Source organism: Peromyscus californicus, unplaced genomic scaffold (assembly GCF_007827085.1).
Source record: "Peromyscus californicus insignis strain IS unplaced genomic scaffold, ASM782708v3 Scaffold_4__1_contigs__length_199733344, whole genome shotgun sequence".
NCBI classification, from domain to species: domain Eukaryota; kingdom Metazoa; phylum Chordata; class Mammalia; order Rodentia; family Cricetidae; genus Peromyscus; species Peromyscus californicus.
Window position 1 is genome coordinate 163,954,053 of NW_026294562.1, and position 17,022 is coordinate 163,971,074.

At 47.3% G+C, this 17,022-nt stretch overlaps 1 protein-coding gene across 5 annotated transcripts in view; it reads left to right on the top strand.

Annotated features, from left to right (window-relative positions):
• Lig1 (DNA ligase 1) overlaps positions 1–17,022 on the top strand; it is a 38,067-nt gene that overhangs the window by 4,274 nt on the left and 16,771 nt on the right. For 4 of the 5 annotated variants that reach the window (XR_008213242.1, XM_052714370.1, XM_052714371.1 and 1 more), the window contains exons 4-14: positions 1,888–2,023; positions 3,165–3,321; positions 5,983–6,078; positions 8,286–8,393; positions 9,641–9,763; positions 9,906–9,981; positions 11,114–11,194; positions 11,455–11,511; positions 13,805–13,977; positions 14,652–14,818; positions 15,182–15,258. Coding sequence is in view for 4 of the 5 variants with exons in the window: in XM_052714370.1 (XP_052570330.1) it covers positions 1,888–2,023; positions 3,165–3,321; positions 5,983–6,078; positions 8,286–8,393; positions 9,641–9,763; positions 9,906–9,981; positions 11,114–11,194; positions 11,455–11,511; positions 13,805–13,977; positions 14,652–14,818; positions 15,182–15,258 (1,251 nt within the window). In the remaining variant the exon portion in view is untranslated. The remainder of the gene's footprint in view (positions 1–1,887; positions 2,024–3,164; positions 3,322–5,982; positions 6,079–8,285; positions 8,394–9,640; positions 9,764–9,905; positions 9,982–11,113; positions 11,195–11,454; positions 11,512–13,804; positions 13,978–14,651; positions 14,819–15,181; positions 15,259–17,022) is intronic. The other variant, XM_052714369.1, reaches the window with a different exon arrangement.

Sequence of the window (17,022 nt, forward strand, 5' to 3'; positions counted from 1 at the left end):
TATATAAACTATTTAGCAATTCATTTTTGGTGAATTTTTAGGTTGTTTCCTCTTTGTGGGTGTAACAATTATATGCTAATATATTTAAATTTGCTTTTGTTATTTTTAATTATATGTGTGTATAATTATGTGTGCAGGTATTTTTTTTGTCTAACATTGGAGGAATTATGTATAATAACTGTAAAAACATTAACTCAGAACTAAGGTAGATATTTGACCTTGGGGCTGGAGAGATGATACAGTGGTTAAGAGCACAAACTGTTCTTACAGAGGACCACAGTTTGCTTCTAAGCACTCATGTCAGGTCACAATTACCTATAACTCCAGCTCCAGGAGAATCCAATGCCTCTGGCCTCTTGGAACACCTGTGTCCATTTGTACCTATCCACTCACAGATATATACAAAATGATAAATCTAGGGGCTGCTGAGATGGCTCAGTAGTTAAGAGTACTTGCTGCTTTTCCAGAGTACCCAGGTTCAGTTCTCAAGCACTCAGGTGGTTGCTCATAACCACCTGTAACTCCAGTTCCCAGGGATGTGATGCCTTCTTCTGGCTCCTGTAGGCACTAGGCATGTGTAGGGTACATAGATATACATGTAAGCAAAGCACCCATGCACATAAAAATAAATGAATAAAAATTTTTAAAAAATTAAAAGAAGTTTTTGACCTCTTTCCACTAGAGGAAAGCACTGTGACTCATAAAACAGCTCTCAAGTATTTTCTGTGTGTCAGATATAGCTCTAGACACTGGTTTTGAGGTGAACCAAGTAGATGGCCATTCCTCTACTCTTCAAAAGTCTGTAGAACTTTCTGTGGTTCTGAGCATGGACCTGCTTCCCTCTTTGTAAAGAAGTTCTGTAGGATGAGTGCCTGTCACCAGGAAGTATGGAGTAGCTGGTACTCACGGTGGCTATTGGGGGGATTTATTAAGGCAACTCCACGTAGTTAAAAAGGAGGTTTATTTTGGGGGGTAACTTACTAGTAAAGGGGTTGGTTATAGGATCCGGGAGAGGTGAGGTGCAATCCATCTGGGTTCTCTGGAGAACTCAGCTCCGTCTACCATCCAGCGTCCAGGATCACCAGAACCAAGAGAGCCGGCACATCCGGATCTTGGATCTTAAGGGCTTCTGTCTCGGCCCCACTTCAGGAGCAGGCCATAGGTAGGCGTGACAGTTACTGGCAGCCTCACTGTGGGTAGTACTTCCAGGTCAAAGCTGGAACAGCTAGCTGCCCACTACAGGTGGCCTCTGTTCTTTCTGACTGAGTTTGAGGACAGTAAGCACTTGAGTGACTGCCATCAACACATATGCCATCTTGCGTGTGTTCCCATAAACTGGGAGCTCAGAGGTGGCATCAAGGGGATAGGGGAGAGTAACAGTCTCCCTTTCTTCATGTAAAACTTCAGGCTGGTATGCTGTTGCCTGGGTGACTGACTACTGTGCTGAAACTCCTGTGACAAGATAGAAGGTCTCCATATGGATTTTAGTGTCAAGCTGGTGCCTAATCCCTGCCAAGAAATCCATCTGCTTTTCATGACATGTTACCACGACACAGGCACTCAGGATGCCTTGGGCATAGGATGGAGAAAGGGATGGAGGGAAGGATACTTAATTGCATATAACAAAGTCAAGTATGGTGGCATATACCATAATCTGAGTTCTGGTGAGGTGTAGGCAAGAGGATCAAGAGTTCAAAGTTGATCTCTGCTACATACTGAGTTTGAAGCCAGCCTTGGCTACATGAGACCATCTCAAAAGAAAAAAAATAGTGAATGCCATGGAGGTGCCTAGAAAAGTGCTCACTGAAATGGAAGAGAAGGGAAGTGTTTTTGGGCAGTGTCCCCACCTGCCTGCCATGTGCTCCACATCTCCCTCCCACCTTCCAGGGTGGCACTGAAGGAGAGGAATGGAGTGGTGCCTGAGAGTGATTCTCCAGTGAAGAGGCCAGGAAGGAAGGCGGCCCAGGTCCTAAGCAGCGAAGGGGAGGAGGAAGATGGAGCTCCTGGCACCCCCAAAGCCCAGGTGGGTTCCAGCAGCCTGCTGGTTTTTCTTCTCTAAATTTAATGTGTGTGTGTGTGTGTGTGTGTGTGTGTGTGTGTGTGTGTGTGTGTGTGTGTGTGTCCTGGCTGTGTGAGTAGAGGTCAGAGGACAACTTTGTGGTGTTCCTTTCTTCCACTTTCACGTGAGTTTTAGGAACTGCACTCATGTCTCTAGGCTCATGCAGCAAGCACCTTTGCCCATCAAGCCATCTTGCTGACCTTTGACCTACTCCCCTATACAGCTGAGTGCAGTAGCTGTGCAGGAAGACTGGGGCCATTGTCCAGGAGACAAGCAACATCCACTGTTGTGCCTTCAAGCAGGAGGCTTGGGGTACAGGGTCCCAGTCTACCTCTTCTCTGGCATGTGGGGCTCATTCGGCCCCTTGACATCGTCATGCCTCAGGTGCCTCATGAAGAATATATCTATTGCACCTTCTACTTCATAGTTATCCTATAATTCTGTCAGTCAGATGCCTGGAGTGGATTATCTTTAGGGTGTGGGCAGGGCCATTTTTCTGGAGCCTGTAGGGAAGACCACTTCCATGCTTCTAGAAGCCTGTTTGTGCATCTTCTGAGCCAGCCTTATGGTCTCTGTCTGTGCTTCCTGTGGTCACATTTCCTTGTGATTCTTCTTGCTTCTATGTAAATTTTTTTTATAACTTCTATGTGTCTTTGTCTGTGTGTGTGCGTGTGCATGCACATGCCATGGTGTATGGTATCACAGGATAATGTGCAAGAGTTAGTCCTCTCCTTGCACGTTGTGGGAGATACAAAGAAGTATGAAAATACAGTCCTTAGACTCATGACCACACTAGCTGCAGAGGAGGCTGTGGAATGTAGTACTCGGGCCCATGATTGTACTAACTCCAAAGGAGGTTGGTAGATAGTCTTTGGTTAGGCCATCAGACATACAGCTGAAAAAGGAAGATTCTGTTACTCTAAGAGGCAGAATTGGTGTTGGGGTCAATAATGGAGTGAATCTGGGACACTAAAAATGTTTTGGTGGGTCAGATGATTACCTAGATGAGAGAAGGTAGCTTCAGTGGGGATGAGACTGAGTCCATTCTGCTCTGAAGCATGGTAGCTGCAACTGCCAGGTGATGCATGCATCCTCTTTATTCTAGAACTGTTTTCCTGTCTCCTTCCAGAAGTCCGTGTCAGACTCCAAACAGAGCTCTCCTCCCAGCCCTGACACATGTCCTGAGAACAGTCCTTTCTTCTCAGAGAGAAGCAGCCCCTCCATGGACATCTCCCCATCAGGATTCCCGAAGCGTCGCACTGGTAAGGACAGGCCAACTCCTTCCTTTCCATCTGTACTGCCCATGGTGGTCCTCCTTCGAGTGGCCCTGATGGTAGTACTGTGGTGGTGATGGTAGTACTGTGGTGGTGATGGTAGTACTGTGGTGGTGATGGTAGTACTGTGGTAGCGAGCACAGTTAACTGTTCCTCAGCTGTGTGACCTGAGGCAAACAGCTTCACCTTTGTGGAGGTGTGGCTACTTTACCTGTGGACCAGGTGGTCTGAAATACAGTGCCAACTGCCCAGAAGTGCCAGGATTAAAGGCTGATTCATGTAAAGTTAATGGGCCGGACTTGGCCCACAGTCAGCGCTCAGTCAGTACGTGTTGGAAATTGTGATTGTCATGGGGAGTGATAGCTACCCACGGCTCTTGGTAGGAACACAAAAGTACACGTGTGGAGACTGCTGGAAGAGAGGGTAGCTAAGCTGATCCCTGAAAAGCAAAGAGTCAGGTGGGATAAGAGAAAGGAAGAGGATTCCAGGTAGTGTGAATAAATTGGGAACATCTTGGTCACTTAGGTCTGGAGTTCTGGCACAGGGAACACAGAGTTGGGAACATTGAGTGAATAGACTGGAGACTATCCTAGAGAATCAGCCTGAGACAGGCTGGAAGGAGAAGACTTGATGTGGATAAGGGCCAGGTGAGAGACCCACATGTGACCTGGGGACTCTGAGCCTGGTCTGATGACTTGTAATGTAGTGACTTGAGATGGGAACTTGTGGTGTTTTGGTTAATGGACATTGTGAAGCTGGTGCAAACGAGCATGCCCGATCTTCAGATCTGTGATGCTCACCAGTTCAGCCATTGCAGTCTGCAGACTTAAAATTGAAAACCCCAAATGATGCAACACCACTGGACCCAAGCATTTCATGCAGGGTGTTCCACCAGAGCTGCCTTCAGCAAGTGAAGACTTTCCAGTGTCCCATGAGCAACTTGGGTGTAGGAATCTGCTTTTTGTGCAGAATGCTGTCAGTTTTTAAAAACCTAAACACAGGTTAAATATTCATGACAAAAACCTGATGTCTGAATTGACACATACATACAGCATGTCAGATTTTGAAGACTTAGTGTATTTGGTTCTTTTTTTCCCCTTCTCATTACTGTGACAAAAGACCTGCCCAAAGCATCTTAAAGCTAGGAGAGTTTATTTTGGTTCACACTTTGAGAGTGCAGTCCATAATGATTGGGAAGGCATGACAGCTGGCCACATTGCATCCATGTCCGGAAGCAGAAGGAGACAATACTGGTGCTCGGCTCGCTTTCTCCTCCTTCGTTTTCATACATTCCCTGTCCCCAGCTGGTAGGATGCTGCCTCTCAAATTCCGGGTGAGTCTCTCACAGTTAAAACTCACCAGGAATGCCCTCACAGGCACAGAGGTGTGTTTCCTAGGAATTCCAGATTTGGTCAAATTTTCATGAATAGTGAAGGAATCAGTATTGGCTCAGGATACCCCAAGACCAACTTCTCAGCACAAAAGAGATTTATTTGCTTTAGAGGGACAAAGGGCAGGGAATAAGAGGCAAAGACAGGAGATAGATGATGAGGGAGAAGGGGAAGGGAATAAAGAATGGGGAAAGAGGTATTTGACCCAGAAGGGGACAAAGGACTGCCTCTGGATAGAGAGGAGACAGATGTGGCACATAGGAAAATGGCAGTTTATAAAGGTAAAAGAGGAAACCTTGTGTTAGAATGAGGTGTTTAATTTTAATTGGGCATGTTAATTAGGTCAGCCAAAGGGTACTTTTGATTGCTGGACTTTAATACTTTGATAGCTGTATGTTGGTAGTCAGCCTCAGGAGGAGGAAGTGGCCAAATAAGGGACTAGGCCTTGGTGGCTAGCTTTAGGAATGTAAGCTAATGGTTTTTAGCAAGGCAGAGGGAGTGGGAGAGAAGGGCAAGGTCTGCCAGAGTCATGTGTGCCAAGCTTGGGCTGGTTAGAGTCCCTTTAGATAGGAACCCACACTCTTAGCATTAAAAAAAAGACTGCTTATAATTTAGAATTGAAATTGTGCTCAGATCATAATATATGGTTTAAAACTAGGTTCTCCAGTTTGCCCCCCTCTTTAAGTGCTAAAGTTTAATATCACATAAGCAGTTCCCTGAGTAGACCCGGTCACAGGGCTGCTCTGGGAGCTCCGAAGGTTTGTAAAAGGCAAGTGGAGACGATCCCAGATAGGAGCCACATGTGCAAAGGCCCCGGGTAGGAATAACACAATGTTATTAATGTTATTAATAACACAATGTGTGTGGGAATTCTGACTCTGGTGTTTCTAGAGACTACACTGTGGTTTGAAGAACAGGGAGGCAGCTTGAGGATAGATAGTGTGTGGTAAGATGTGAGCTACAGAGTACTGGCTGGATCCTCAAGGCTCTCAGATACCAGCTTGTTATTGTTTACTAGAACTTGTTTCCTTCTCAGAATGCAAGAAGCGGGGGGGACAGGGGTTAAGTAACCCAGTTAAGGTCACAGATTCAGAGCTTGAAGAATGAGATGCTCATAGGGGTAGTGGCTATGGCAGGTACAGAAGAGGAAGGGATCTGGAACCTTCTGAGTCGCCCTGTTGACCAGGCAGTGTCTGATCTCACTGGGGCAGACACAGATAAACTGTGGTCAGCCATAGTCCTCCCTTTGCCTCCCTAGCTCGGAAGCAGCTCCCGAAACGGACAATTGAGGACACTGTGGAGGAGCAGAATGAGGACAAAGACAGAGCAGCCAAGAAAAGGAAGAAGAAAGAAGGTGAGGGACCAGGATGAGAGGAGCGTGTGTGTGTGTGTGTGTGTGTGTGTGTGTGTGTGTGTGTGTGTGTGTGTGTGTGTGTGTCTCGGGGATGTGTGGGGGGGGGGTGGGTACACGCACATAGAACGGGGACCTTCAAGGGTCTGGGAGGGGGGAGGTGTGTGCAGTACAAGGTGTTTGGACTTCCAGATCTGATATCTAAACCTTTTAAGTCAACATTTCACACTTGGAGCCAGACTTGGTGGCCTATGTCTGTAATCATAGCACTCAGGAGGCTGAGGCAGGAGGATCCCTTCCAGTTTGAGGTCCGTTTGCTCCACATTACAAGACTCTGTTTCAAATAGTTAAATGAATAAACATTCCATACTCTAGTACACAGAAGCTCATCATGAAAACTTTTTGAAACATTTTTTTGTCTTAATTCATTACTGTGTATAACTAATTTTGTTTTTATTTAATGGAAATTATTAGTATTTTTTTTTACCATTGCTTTGCTGAAGTTTTACTTATTTTTTGTTTTATTTTTCGTATTTTTCTTTTTTTTCAAAATTTATTCTTCTCTCATACAATACATCTCAATTGCAGGGTAGTAAGTTTATCCAAGGATATTCTTTGAGATGTGTTGTACCGGTTTCTTGAAACCCCCAGAGACCACCAAGGAGCTGGTTTCCAATGCAAGCACATAAGGGTCCTTTTATTGTCAGGTTCAATGTGGGCCACTGTACGGCAGATGGAAGGAAATGTGGCAGCGGCCGCGAACCCAGGTGTAAAGAGTTTTTATAGGGAAAAACCACAAGCCGGAAATTACATGCTTGGGATTGAGTAGAAAGGATATGGTGCAAGGTGATTTTTTGAAACTCTTGGTCTAGACTTTGGGCACAAAGCCACATTTGAAACCATTGGGTTAGACTTTTGGTGGGGGACTACAACCTGCCGAACAGGATTATCTGGATATCTTCAAGGGCCATAAACCACAGACAGAATGTCTGCAGGAGCATACTGTTCTGTGTCTGAGTTGTTATGGCATGTTCCTGAGGTCCTTCATGGGTCTGAGTACAGCAAATGGCCCTACCCTAAGATGGGGTCTGCATTGCCTTTACAAGATCTACCTCCTATTTTGAGACAACTGAAAACTTAAAATTCCCTCAGCTAGTTTTCACTTAATGTCCAGCAGGTGTCGCTGTGTTCCCTTGGAGACTGCAGAATGGCAGGCTATTGAGAGGGTTCCCTTTGTCTTGGTGCAGTGCAGGGAAATGGGGGTGGGGAAGTGGGGTGGGGTGTCCATTGGGGCTGTCTGTGATTCCATCAGTTGCAGTCTCTGACACATCCAGGTTCTTGTTTATGTGATAAGAAAAAATTATGCTCAGTTTCTATGGCAGGTTTAAATTATTTGGTGGAGACTTGATTTCCTATTGGCAATTTGTAGTTGGTAAAAAATTTCCCTATAAGTCGGAGATTTTAGCCATTCTGAGTATCTTGAAGTAAAAGGAGTATCTTTGTCCTAAGGCAAATTTTCCCCAAGTTAGTGTTTGTGATGTTATCCTTACCAGGGGGATAGCTTTTCAGTATGTTAAAAAAAGAAAAAGTTTAGGCTAGACAAGTGCTGGATGACTGAGTTACAGTTCAGTGTCTTGTTTTTGAAACACGGTCTCACAGAGTCGCCCAGACTAAAAGTTAAATTTACTCTGTAGTCCAGGCAGGCTTTGAACTTGTGACCTTCCTGCCTAGGACTATCTCATGGGTGGGAGTTGTTGTTTTTAAAAATGATAGGCGGTGCTGGTTACCATGCGGAAATGTCATGAGGCACAAGCCATGACAAAAACCTAGTATCAGAGCTTTATTGTGGGGGGAGACAAAAGAACCAGGCCTGGGGAGGAAGCACGTGCAGAGAGGGGTGGGGGGAGTGGGGGCAGGAGAGAACAGAACAGAGAGGAGAGGGAGTCTGTGTCCAGCTTTTTAAGGATTCCAAGGATTCCCGTAAACATGCTCAGGTAGGCTTATGGAGCCACGCCACGCATGCATGCGCTGACTGCGTGACCACATTGTGCGCATGTAATCAGTCACCAGTGCGCACTGATGACATGAGACCCCTCCCTTACTTCGCTGCTGAACTGCACATGTGTGGCCATGCAGCTGGAGTGGTGGCAGAACCCTAACAGGAGTGCCTTTAGGCCTCACTGCCATTTAACGTTTCTGTCTGTCACCAGAAGCACAGACCCCAACAGAAAGCCTCACAGAGGCTGAAGATGTAAAACGGAAGGAAGAAAAGGAGGGGGGCCAGCCCATAGTGCCCCCTGAGCCTGCAAAGTCCCCTGGTGAGTTGCTTACCCCCCCATCTTCATGTCCTGATTGGGGTGTTACTTGTCTTTTGATGGTGAGTCATTTAAAACAAGGTACAGACTCTCTAGCCCAAGCTGGTTCAGTGTAAACTCCCAAGATAATCATGGGTTTTATTGTTAGTACTGGGTTTATTGTTTGCATGAGGGAAAAGAGGAAAGAGCCCCCAAATAACGTGCTTTTAGACATCATAGGTGCCAAGCTGGGCAGTGGTGACCACGCCTTTAATCCCAGCACTTGGGAGGCAGAGGCAGGCGGATCTCAGTGATTTTGAGGCCAGCCTGGTCTATAAAGCGAGTTCCAGGACAGCCAGGACTGTTACACAGAGAAGCTCTGTCTTGAAAAACCAAACAAAAAAAACAAAAAACGAAACAAAACAAAACAAAAACAAATACATCATAGGTGCCAGTCAAATACAGTGAACTAAGTAGGTGTTTATTAAGAGCAACATCTAAACTTAGTTATGAGATTCAGAAGTGGGAATGCCCTTGGAGGCCATGGTGCAGCTTCTGTGCCCCGGTGTTCTTCAGACCCTGTGTCATAGGTGACATTTGCAGAGACGGTTTTATGACATACTGAGATCTGGTTTTCTACAAGTGCAAGAAAAGTGGGACTGCGTGTTCAAATCACGCTAAGATTTTATTTATTTATTTATTTATTTATTTATTTATTTATTTATTTATTTATTTATTTATTTATGTGATGCTGGTGGTGGAATGTAGAGCCTGATTCATGCTAGGCAAGTGTTTAACTGAGCTACACCTCAGCGCTCTCACTAGTGGGTTCTAGGCAGGTGCTCTGCTACTGAGACACACCCCCAGCCTCCCACTGGGGACTCTAGGCAGGTGTTCTACCCCTGAGCCCCACCCCCAACTCTAGGTTTATGTTCATTTGTTTGTCTGAGACAGGATTTTCCTGTGTAGTCCAGGGTGGCCTTGTAATTTTGCAGTCCTTCTGTCTCTGTTCTGAGTAGCTGGGGTTTCAGGCAGATCCGCCTAGCTGGGTGCTGAGGTTTCTTCTCACCACCATTCCCAAGTCTTCTGGCCAGCGCCAGCTGGGCTTTCATTAGCACTGAGGGGTAGACATCGGGCTGGAGGCCCTGCATTTATGGATGGAGAAAGGTCAGAATGGTTAGATTTTCCACTTCTAGGGCACAGTGACCTTCGAATTTTAAAGTCTAGAGGGAGAAAGAGTTTGTATCATCATCTGTCCTCTCTCACTTCAGAGTCGGTACCCCTGACAAAGACAGAGAACGTTCCAGTGTGTAAGGCTGGCGTGAAACAGGAGCCTCAAGAAGAGCAGAGCAAGCCTCCTTCCAGAGGTGGCAAGACACTCAGCAGCTTCTTCAGTGAGCACCTCTCCCCTCTCTGTCCCTCTGGGCTGTAAGGCAGCAGGTTGTGGGCTCTGTTCAGGCTGTGCTGGCTGGACAAGGCTTGGGAGGTGGGGACGATCAGGAGTAAGGACCCTCTACTCCGCATCTCCCCTTGCAGGCCCCCGGAAGCCAGCAGTGAAAGCTGAAGTGAAACAAGAAGAGTCAGGCACTCCAGGGAAGGAAGAGACCAAGGGGTGAGTCGGTGCCCGGGTCTGACAGACATCTAGCACATTCCCTTCTCCATCCCATGACTCAGCCCAGGCTTGGCCTTCCTCCTCTTGCAGGGCTCGGCCATTGGTCAGTATTTTGGGCATGTTTGGCCCCTATTGCAAAGCCTTAGGTTGCAGGCAGAGTAAGAACTGCTCAGGGACAGGGTTTGCATACCCATTGATTGCTTGGCCTCTTGCCTGACCTCCAGCCTCCTGTCTGACCCTCAAAGGAGTAAAGGCACCTATGTGACACAATAATGTAATCATGGGTTTTCTTACCTCTCACCCCTATCCACCTGCCTAGAGTGGTTCTGCACTATTCCCCGAACAAAATCTTAAGGCCCTTTGTCCACTGGTCCCCACCCATCACTCTGTCCTCAGTTCTTAGCACTTGGATTTTACCATACTGAGCTTACCAGGTTGAGCACATGTTCTAGAAACAACAGACATCTTCACTGATAACTCTGAGGGCCTCTGTGCCAGCCCTGGGTGGCTAATGGGTACGAACCAGGAAAGAGCTGCTCTTTCCTGATAATGACTGTGGATTAGAGTTGTGGTTCTCTGAATAGGCTGCTACGTGATTGTTTAATTGTGTTGGGCCACTCTTATACCACTGTTTATGAACACAAGAAGATTTGCTGAATGGACAGTCAGGTGGATGGTGGCAAAAACATCCTATAAACTAATGGGATCAGACCCCATTCTTGCCTTACTCAAAACCACATGTGGGTTGTGGCTCAGTGGTAGAGGACTTTTTTAGAATCACCACCCAGTGAGGAGCTGAGAGTGTGGCTCAGTGGTAGAGCACCTGTCTAGAACCCACCAGCGAGGGGCTAGAGGTATGGCTCAGGTGTAGAATCCCTGCATAGAATTCCCTCTCAGTGAGGGGCTGGGGGTATGGTTCAGTAGTAGAGCACCTAGTAGAGTATCTAGAATCAACCTGTGAGGGGCTAGAGGCCCAGTGGTAGACCTCCTGCCTAGATTCTACCAGTGAAGAGATGGAAATGTGGTGGCCTTTGGCCTTGTGAGCCAGATCCAAAACATAGTAGACATTCCTCTGAGAAGTAACTTTGTAGACCCAGAGTTACCCAATTTTATTTCTCCTTTGTCTTCATAGAACCCTGGATCCAACAAATTACAATCCTTCCAAGAGTAACTACCATCCCATTGAAGATGCCTGCTGGAAGCATGGCCAGAAGTAAGAAGTTAGCCTTCCCTTGCTGTCCTACTTCTGTCCCTGTGACTGTGGGAGGCTATCACTTTGGCCTCTATTGGAGGAGTTGTCACATCTCTCCCATTCCTGTTTTGGGACATGGCACCGTGGGAAGGGCTAGTGGATAGTTGCCTCTGCATTTTGGTGTTGGCAAGGCTATCCCCTAGGAGGGTGTGAGGAAGCAGGATGGATACAGGATGTGATGTCCTGTTCAAGTGGTTCTTGCATCTCTTTTCCTTCCCCAGGGTTCCCTTTCTTGCTGTGGCCCGGACATTTGAGAAGATAGAGGAGGTTTCTGCTCGGTAATTCATTACTCAGGTCTGGGGGCAGGTGCTCTATGGCTCTGTGCTGAGCATGGCATCGAGTGCTGCCTCCTACCCTGCGGTCTTTCCTCACCTCTTCTCCCCATCATAGTCACTGTCTATTCCTAAAAATGGCTCACATCATTTTGAGGCCCAGCCTCAGAAGACCCTCAGCATCATTTTTTTCCTTTTGGTTTTTGAGACAAGGTCTCTCTATGTAGCCCTGGCTGATTTGGAAGTTACTATGTAACTCATGGAGATTTGCCTACCTTTGTCTTCTGAGTGCTGGGATTAAAGGCGCATGCCACTACACCTGGCTACAACATTATTTTTGATGGCATATTATCTTAGTCTAAGTGGGTCCAGCCTGTGTCCAAAGGCTGCATGCAGCCAAGATGGCTACGGATGTGGCTGAACACAGACATCTTACACTTAATGCATCGTGAGAACTGTCTCTCGTTGATTGTAACTTGATTGCACTGTTCTGGAGCGTGAACCTTGCAGATGACCTCACCTGTCAGTGTCAAAGGTTGAGTGTGCCTGCGAGAAACAGAAGGGTCGGCCAGATCTGCAGGGTTAGGAAACAGATTCTAGGAATTACAGGAAATGTGTCACACAAAGTGATTCAGTCTTGCTTCCTCATCTTAAGTGAATGGAAGTCCAGTCTTGGTTACAGAGAGGGTGACCCCGCTTGCCAGACTTCCCCTGCAGAGCCTTCCCTCTTAGTGATGCTCAGTATCAGTAGTCCATTTTGGCTCCTTTGCTCCTCTCCCAAATCCTGTCCCTTCCTGGCTTCTTACACCTAGAGCTTTCTTCTGTGTGTGTAGGTGCTATAAGTATTATGGAGTGTACCTCATTCTGCCTTTGCATGTTTAATCAACCTCATTTTTACTTCTCCATGTTGGCTTAAGCTTTCCTGGCATATTTAAACTTTTCTATAATATGCCTTCATTTTTATACATCTTTAGGGTGCCCTTAATGCTTTGTCCTTAGAAATGTTTCCTTGGGAATGTTTAAGAACTTCCCATGGGGTGTAACCCCACAGTGAGGTGATGGAGGACGTGGGAAGGACCTTGAGTACCAGGATAGCTGTAGCTCAGAAAGTGGCTTGTAGCAGCAGCTGGGTAAGGTGGCCAGTGGGACAGTTAACATTGCTCTGCTTCCTGGCTTTGTGCCTGTGGCAGGTGGCTCAACCTCCCTCTCTGAGACTCAGTTTCCCCATGAATAAAGGGGAGACCATACATCTCTGCCTTTTATGGAGACTGAATTTATCAACACGACGTAGGGAGACATTAGCTTTTGGAGAATCTCATACATTCTACTTAGAAGGAACTGGAAGTGGCTGTCCTGACCCATAATCTAAAATCACGGGGACAGGGGTATACAGTTGGTCTGTCTGTCTGTCTGTCTGTCTTCCTTTCCTCCCTCCCTCTTTCCCTCCCTCTTTCCTTCCATCCTTCCTTCCCTCCTTCCTTCCTTTCTTTCTAAGGTTTTTTTGGAAGATATTCTAGAAAACCTTCAAAAGCAATGGCGTGTCCTCATGTATCTGGACTGGCTTCCTTTGTGTTGATGTGTTATTGTGGTTTAGGACCATCATTAGAACCAAGATCATCAGACTGTAGACACAAAGCTGTTAGTGACAGGGATCCCTGCCTTCATTTGCATTGTGACACTTGCCCGTTTCTGTCCTGGTTTCTTTTCTGGGATTCCCACCTGTGGTGTTTAACTGGCCTGTTCTCAGGCATCCCCTCCATCTTCATCCAGCCCACACAGCCTCTTCAGTTAGGCTACATAAGTTGGGCAAATAGAAAGCCTGCAGTTTCTGTGTCACCATAACCAGCATTTCACAGGCAGCATGGCCATCGTTTTCAGTGGCTGGAGTGTCCTAGAATGGACAGCCTTGGCCTGAACCTCAGCCTGAACCTCAACCTGATGCTTCATGACCTTGGGCAAGTCATGGTCTTCCCATGCTTGTTTTCTCACTTGCAAACTGGAGATAATAATGTCACCTGTCTCAGAGGGGACATGAGGATCCATCAGTTAAATGGTGGGAAGGATTTAAAAGCAATGCCTTCTTGAGGAGGTGTCTGCATGGCTGCTGTCCTTTGTTAGTGATTACTACCATCTACATTGTCATTTTCACAGTCACCCTTCCACAGGCAAGCTGTCATTGCTCCTTTGGTTCTCCCTCCCTCTCCTTTCTCTTGTTCCTTTCCCCCACCCCCTTACTTCCTGGGACCCCACACCCTACTGACCATGAAATAGGTGGACACACTCTGGCCCTTTCCTCCAGGCTCAAGATGGTGGAGACACTGAGCAACCTGCTGCGCTCCGTCGTGGCCCTGTCACCTCCAGACCTGCTCCCTGTCCTCTACCTCAGCCTCAGCCGCCTTGGGCCACCTCAGCAGGGACTAGAGCTGGGTGTTGGTGATGGTGTCCTCCTCAAGGCAGTTGCCCAGGCCACAGGTAGGAGGGACCAACAGGAGGAGGCACTTGGAGGTTGTGAAGGAGTTGGGGGTGGGTCAAGGTAGAGGGAGAGGCCAGTGGGAAGAGTACTTGACAGGCCAGAATTTTAAGATCTGGGCAGTACAGGGTGTGGAAGCACAGCCTGTGTTGGGACGGGCTGTGGGATGGAGAGGCGCGACACCGGGACACAACTCAGTCATTGAGTTGTCTTGACTGCCTGACTGTCCATCTTGTGAGCCCTCTGCTCTTACCTAAGTGTACCGTAATGGGACTCTGCTTTGGACCATAAACAAGGTCAAGGTACACCCCATATGGTAATGGCTATTTTAGAAAGGTAGAACAACAGAAGCACAATAAACAAGAGGCTGGAGACCATTAGAGACCAACTAAGGATAGAACAGAAAACCCTCTCCACTCCCGTTGGCTTCACCCCATCCCGAGGATTTCAGTCCCATCCACCCATCTCTGAGTCTGGGTGTGCTCACCCAGCTGCCTGTCTTCCTCTGAATGGCTGTCGTTTAGGCTTCTTACACTGACCTAATGGGAGCAGGTACTTACTAGTTGTACCAATGAAGCAACCTGGAGATAACTGGAGAAACATCCAGCCAGGGAAGGGACACAGGTAGCCTCAATGTCCCCTTCCCTCTTCCTTCCCCACCATCTCCTCTATCAAGGTCGTCAGCTGGAGTCCGTCCGGGCTGAGGTAGCTGAGAAGGGTGATGTGGGGCTGGTGGCCGAGAACAGCCGCAGCACTCAGAGACTCATGCTGCCCCCACCTCCACTCACCACCTCCGGGGTCTTTACCAAGTTCTGTGACATTGCCCGGCTCACTGGCAGTGCTGTAAGTAGATCAGTGTGGCTCATCCCAACACCCAGATGTCCCAGGACCTAAAGCAAAGCATGTGGAGGGGACTGTGTGCTTTGACTGTGGGGGCTGAGTGTTCTTTTCTGCTTGTATGTTCACAGTGTCTCATCCTGTTCTCCTCTGGAGACCCTAGCACCTAATGCTATGCCTCCTGGGTGTCAGAACTCTTGTTAGTGCTTGTTGGACAAAGGGAGAAAGGCAAAGAGAGCTAGTTCATTGCCATCCATTGCTCTCAGAGCAAGAGGCTACAACAGGTGGTGGCGGTGGCAGCTTTTCCAAAGCTGAAAAGTGTCTGGTTCCTCCTCTGATGATGCCTTCCCTTTTCTCCACTTTGTTCAGTCCATGGCCAAGAAGATGGACATCATCAAGGGCCTTTTTGTCGCCTGCCGCCACTCGGAAGCGCGGTTCATTGCCAGGTAAACATGGGGCTCATGAGACTGGGGAGGCATATGGGTCTACGTTGTGAGCACCTGGCAGCTCCAGCACTGTTAACAACCCGACTGCCTCGTGATGAGAAAAGTACCAACGTGGCCCAGTTCTGACTTTGCATAGGAAGCCTTGTTAGTTACTTTTGCATTACTGTGGTCAAACTACCTTTTTGTATAATATTAAGGGCCAGCCTTAATATTATATTATCCCAGGGGGCCCATAAGGGACACTACCAGTGGCATGGGAATGAATCTAGATACACTTGAGTTCTTTAGTCCATTCACTTTATTCTTCTATGCCAATTCTGTCTACACAGTTTCAGCCCAGTCCTCACATTCAGCTCCTCTCTGTGCCCAGTCATCCTGTCCTCAGAGTTTTAGTAAGCTCTTATGCTTTTTTGACCTGATCTTTCTTCTCTGTCCCTTCTATATTCTTCCTGACTCCTTACCTGGCCCTGATAAACTCTACAAGAGATCTGTTTTATCCTCTACTGAACCTCTGTCTTTCTCTCTTCTCTCTGGCCACGTGGTTCTGTGTCCTCTATTCCTGCCTCACCCTTCACTCTTCCTCTCCTCTCTCTGGCCATGCAGTTGTGTCCACCTCTGGAATTCCACTCCAGTCCTTACTGCACCTAGTTATGTAAAACACCCTATAGTCCTCAGTCAATCTTTCTGCCATGCCCCTAGACATGGAGGAAGGGGATGGTCTGAGCTTCATTTGCACAAGAAACAAAGCTATGCATCTCCAGCCAGCTTGTTTCCTAGGCTCAACCGGGGTGGGGTGTGTGGGTGGGGTGGGGGTGGGCGAGTTAGTTACCTAGAAGTTCTGCAGGTCTGAGGAGCTGAACTGTTTGTCAGATGGTCTGGGAATATTTGGGCACACAAGAATTTCATAGCAGAAGACAGCTGAAATACTAAAAGCTGGATAACACCAAATATTCATAATAAATGGCTTGCCTTTTGACAGACTCTTGGCCGGTCAAAGTATAGCTTTAATAAATACACAGCTGAATCTCTATAATATAGTCTTGTGGCCCGCAAGAATACCTGATGGAGGAAAGGAGTATTTTAGTTCATGGTTTGGAGGGTTTGGGTCCATTATGGTGGGGAAGGCATGGTAGGGTTTGTGGCAACAGGAGTGTGTGCAGGAGGCTCCTCATACTACAGCAGACAAGGAAACAGAGTAAGACTAGAGCAAGGCATGTATAATCTCCTGTGACCTAGTGACCTGCTTCCGTTGGGCAGCCCCTGTTTCCTGAAGTTTCCACAGGCTCTCAAAAAGTACCACTAGTTGTGGACAAGCATTTAAAATGTGAGCTTGTGGGGAATATTTCATATCAAACCATAATAACTTCCTGTCATGGGCTAACTTCCCTCTATTGGTGATCCTGCCTAGAGAAGGATTCTGGAGCTCAAGGGTAAATTCTGTGATTGATTCTTTATGTCTGCCTTGGCCTGAGTTCAGCATAAAGCTGTCATGACAGTGGAAGGAAAGTCCCTGGCCTCTCTTGAAGTGTGTCTTGAAGCCATTTTTTAGGTGTTCTGCCCTGTTCCTACTGTTTGATGCCATCAGTTCTCCCAGCTACTTTGTGAGGTCGAGCCTATCCACCTTATTCAGCTGATAGAGGTGGAGGTGCGGGTCGTTTAGCTCCCTGTAGCGTGAGTGACTGGCTTAAAGCACAGCCTGGGCTGGCTCAGGTTCTTGACTGTCACACCTGCTAGCAGACTCTTGTTCTGATTCAGCTTTTGCCT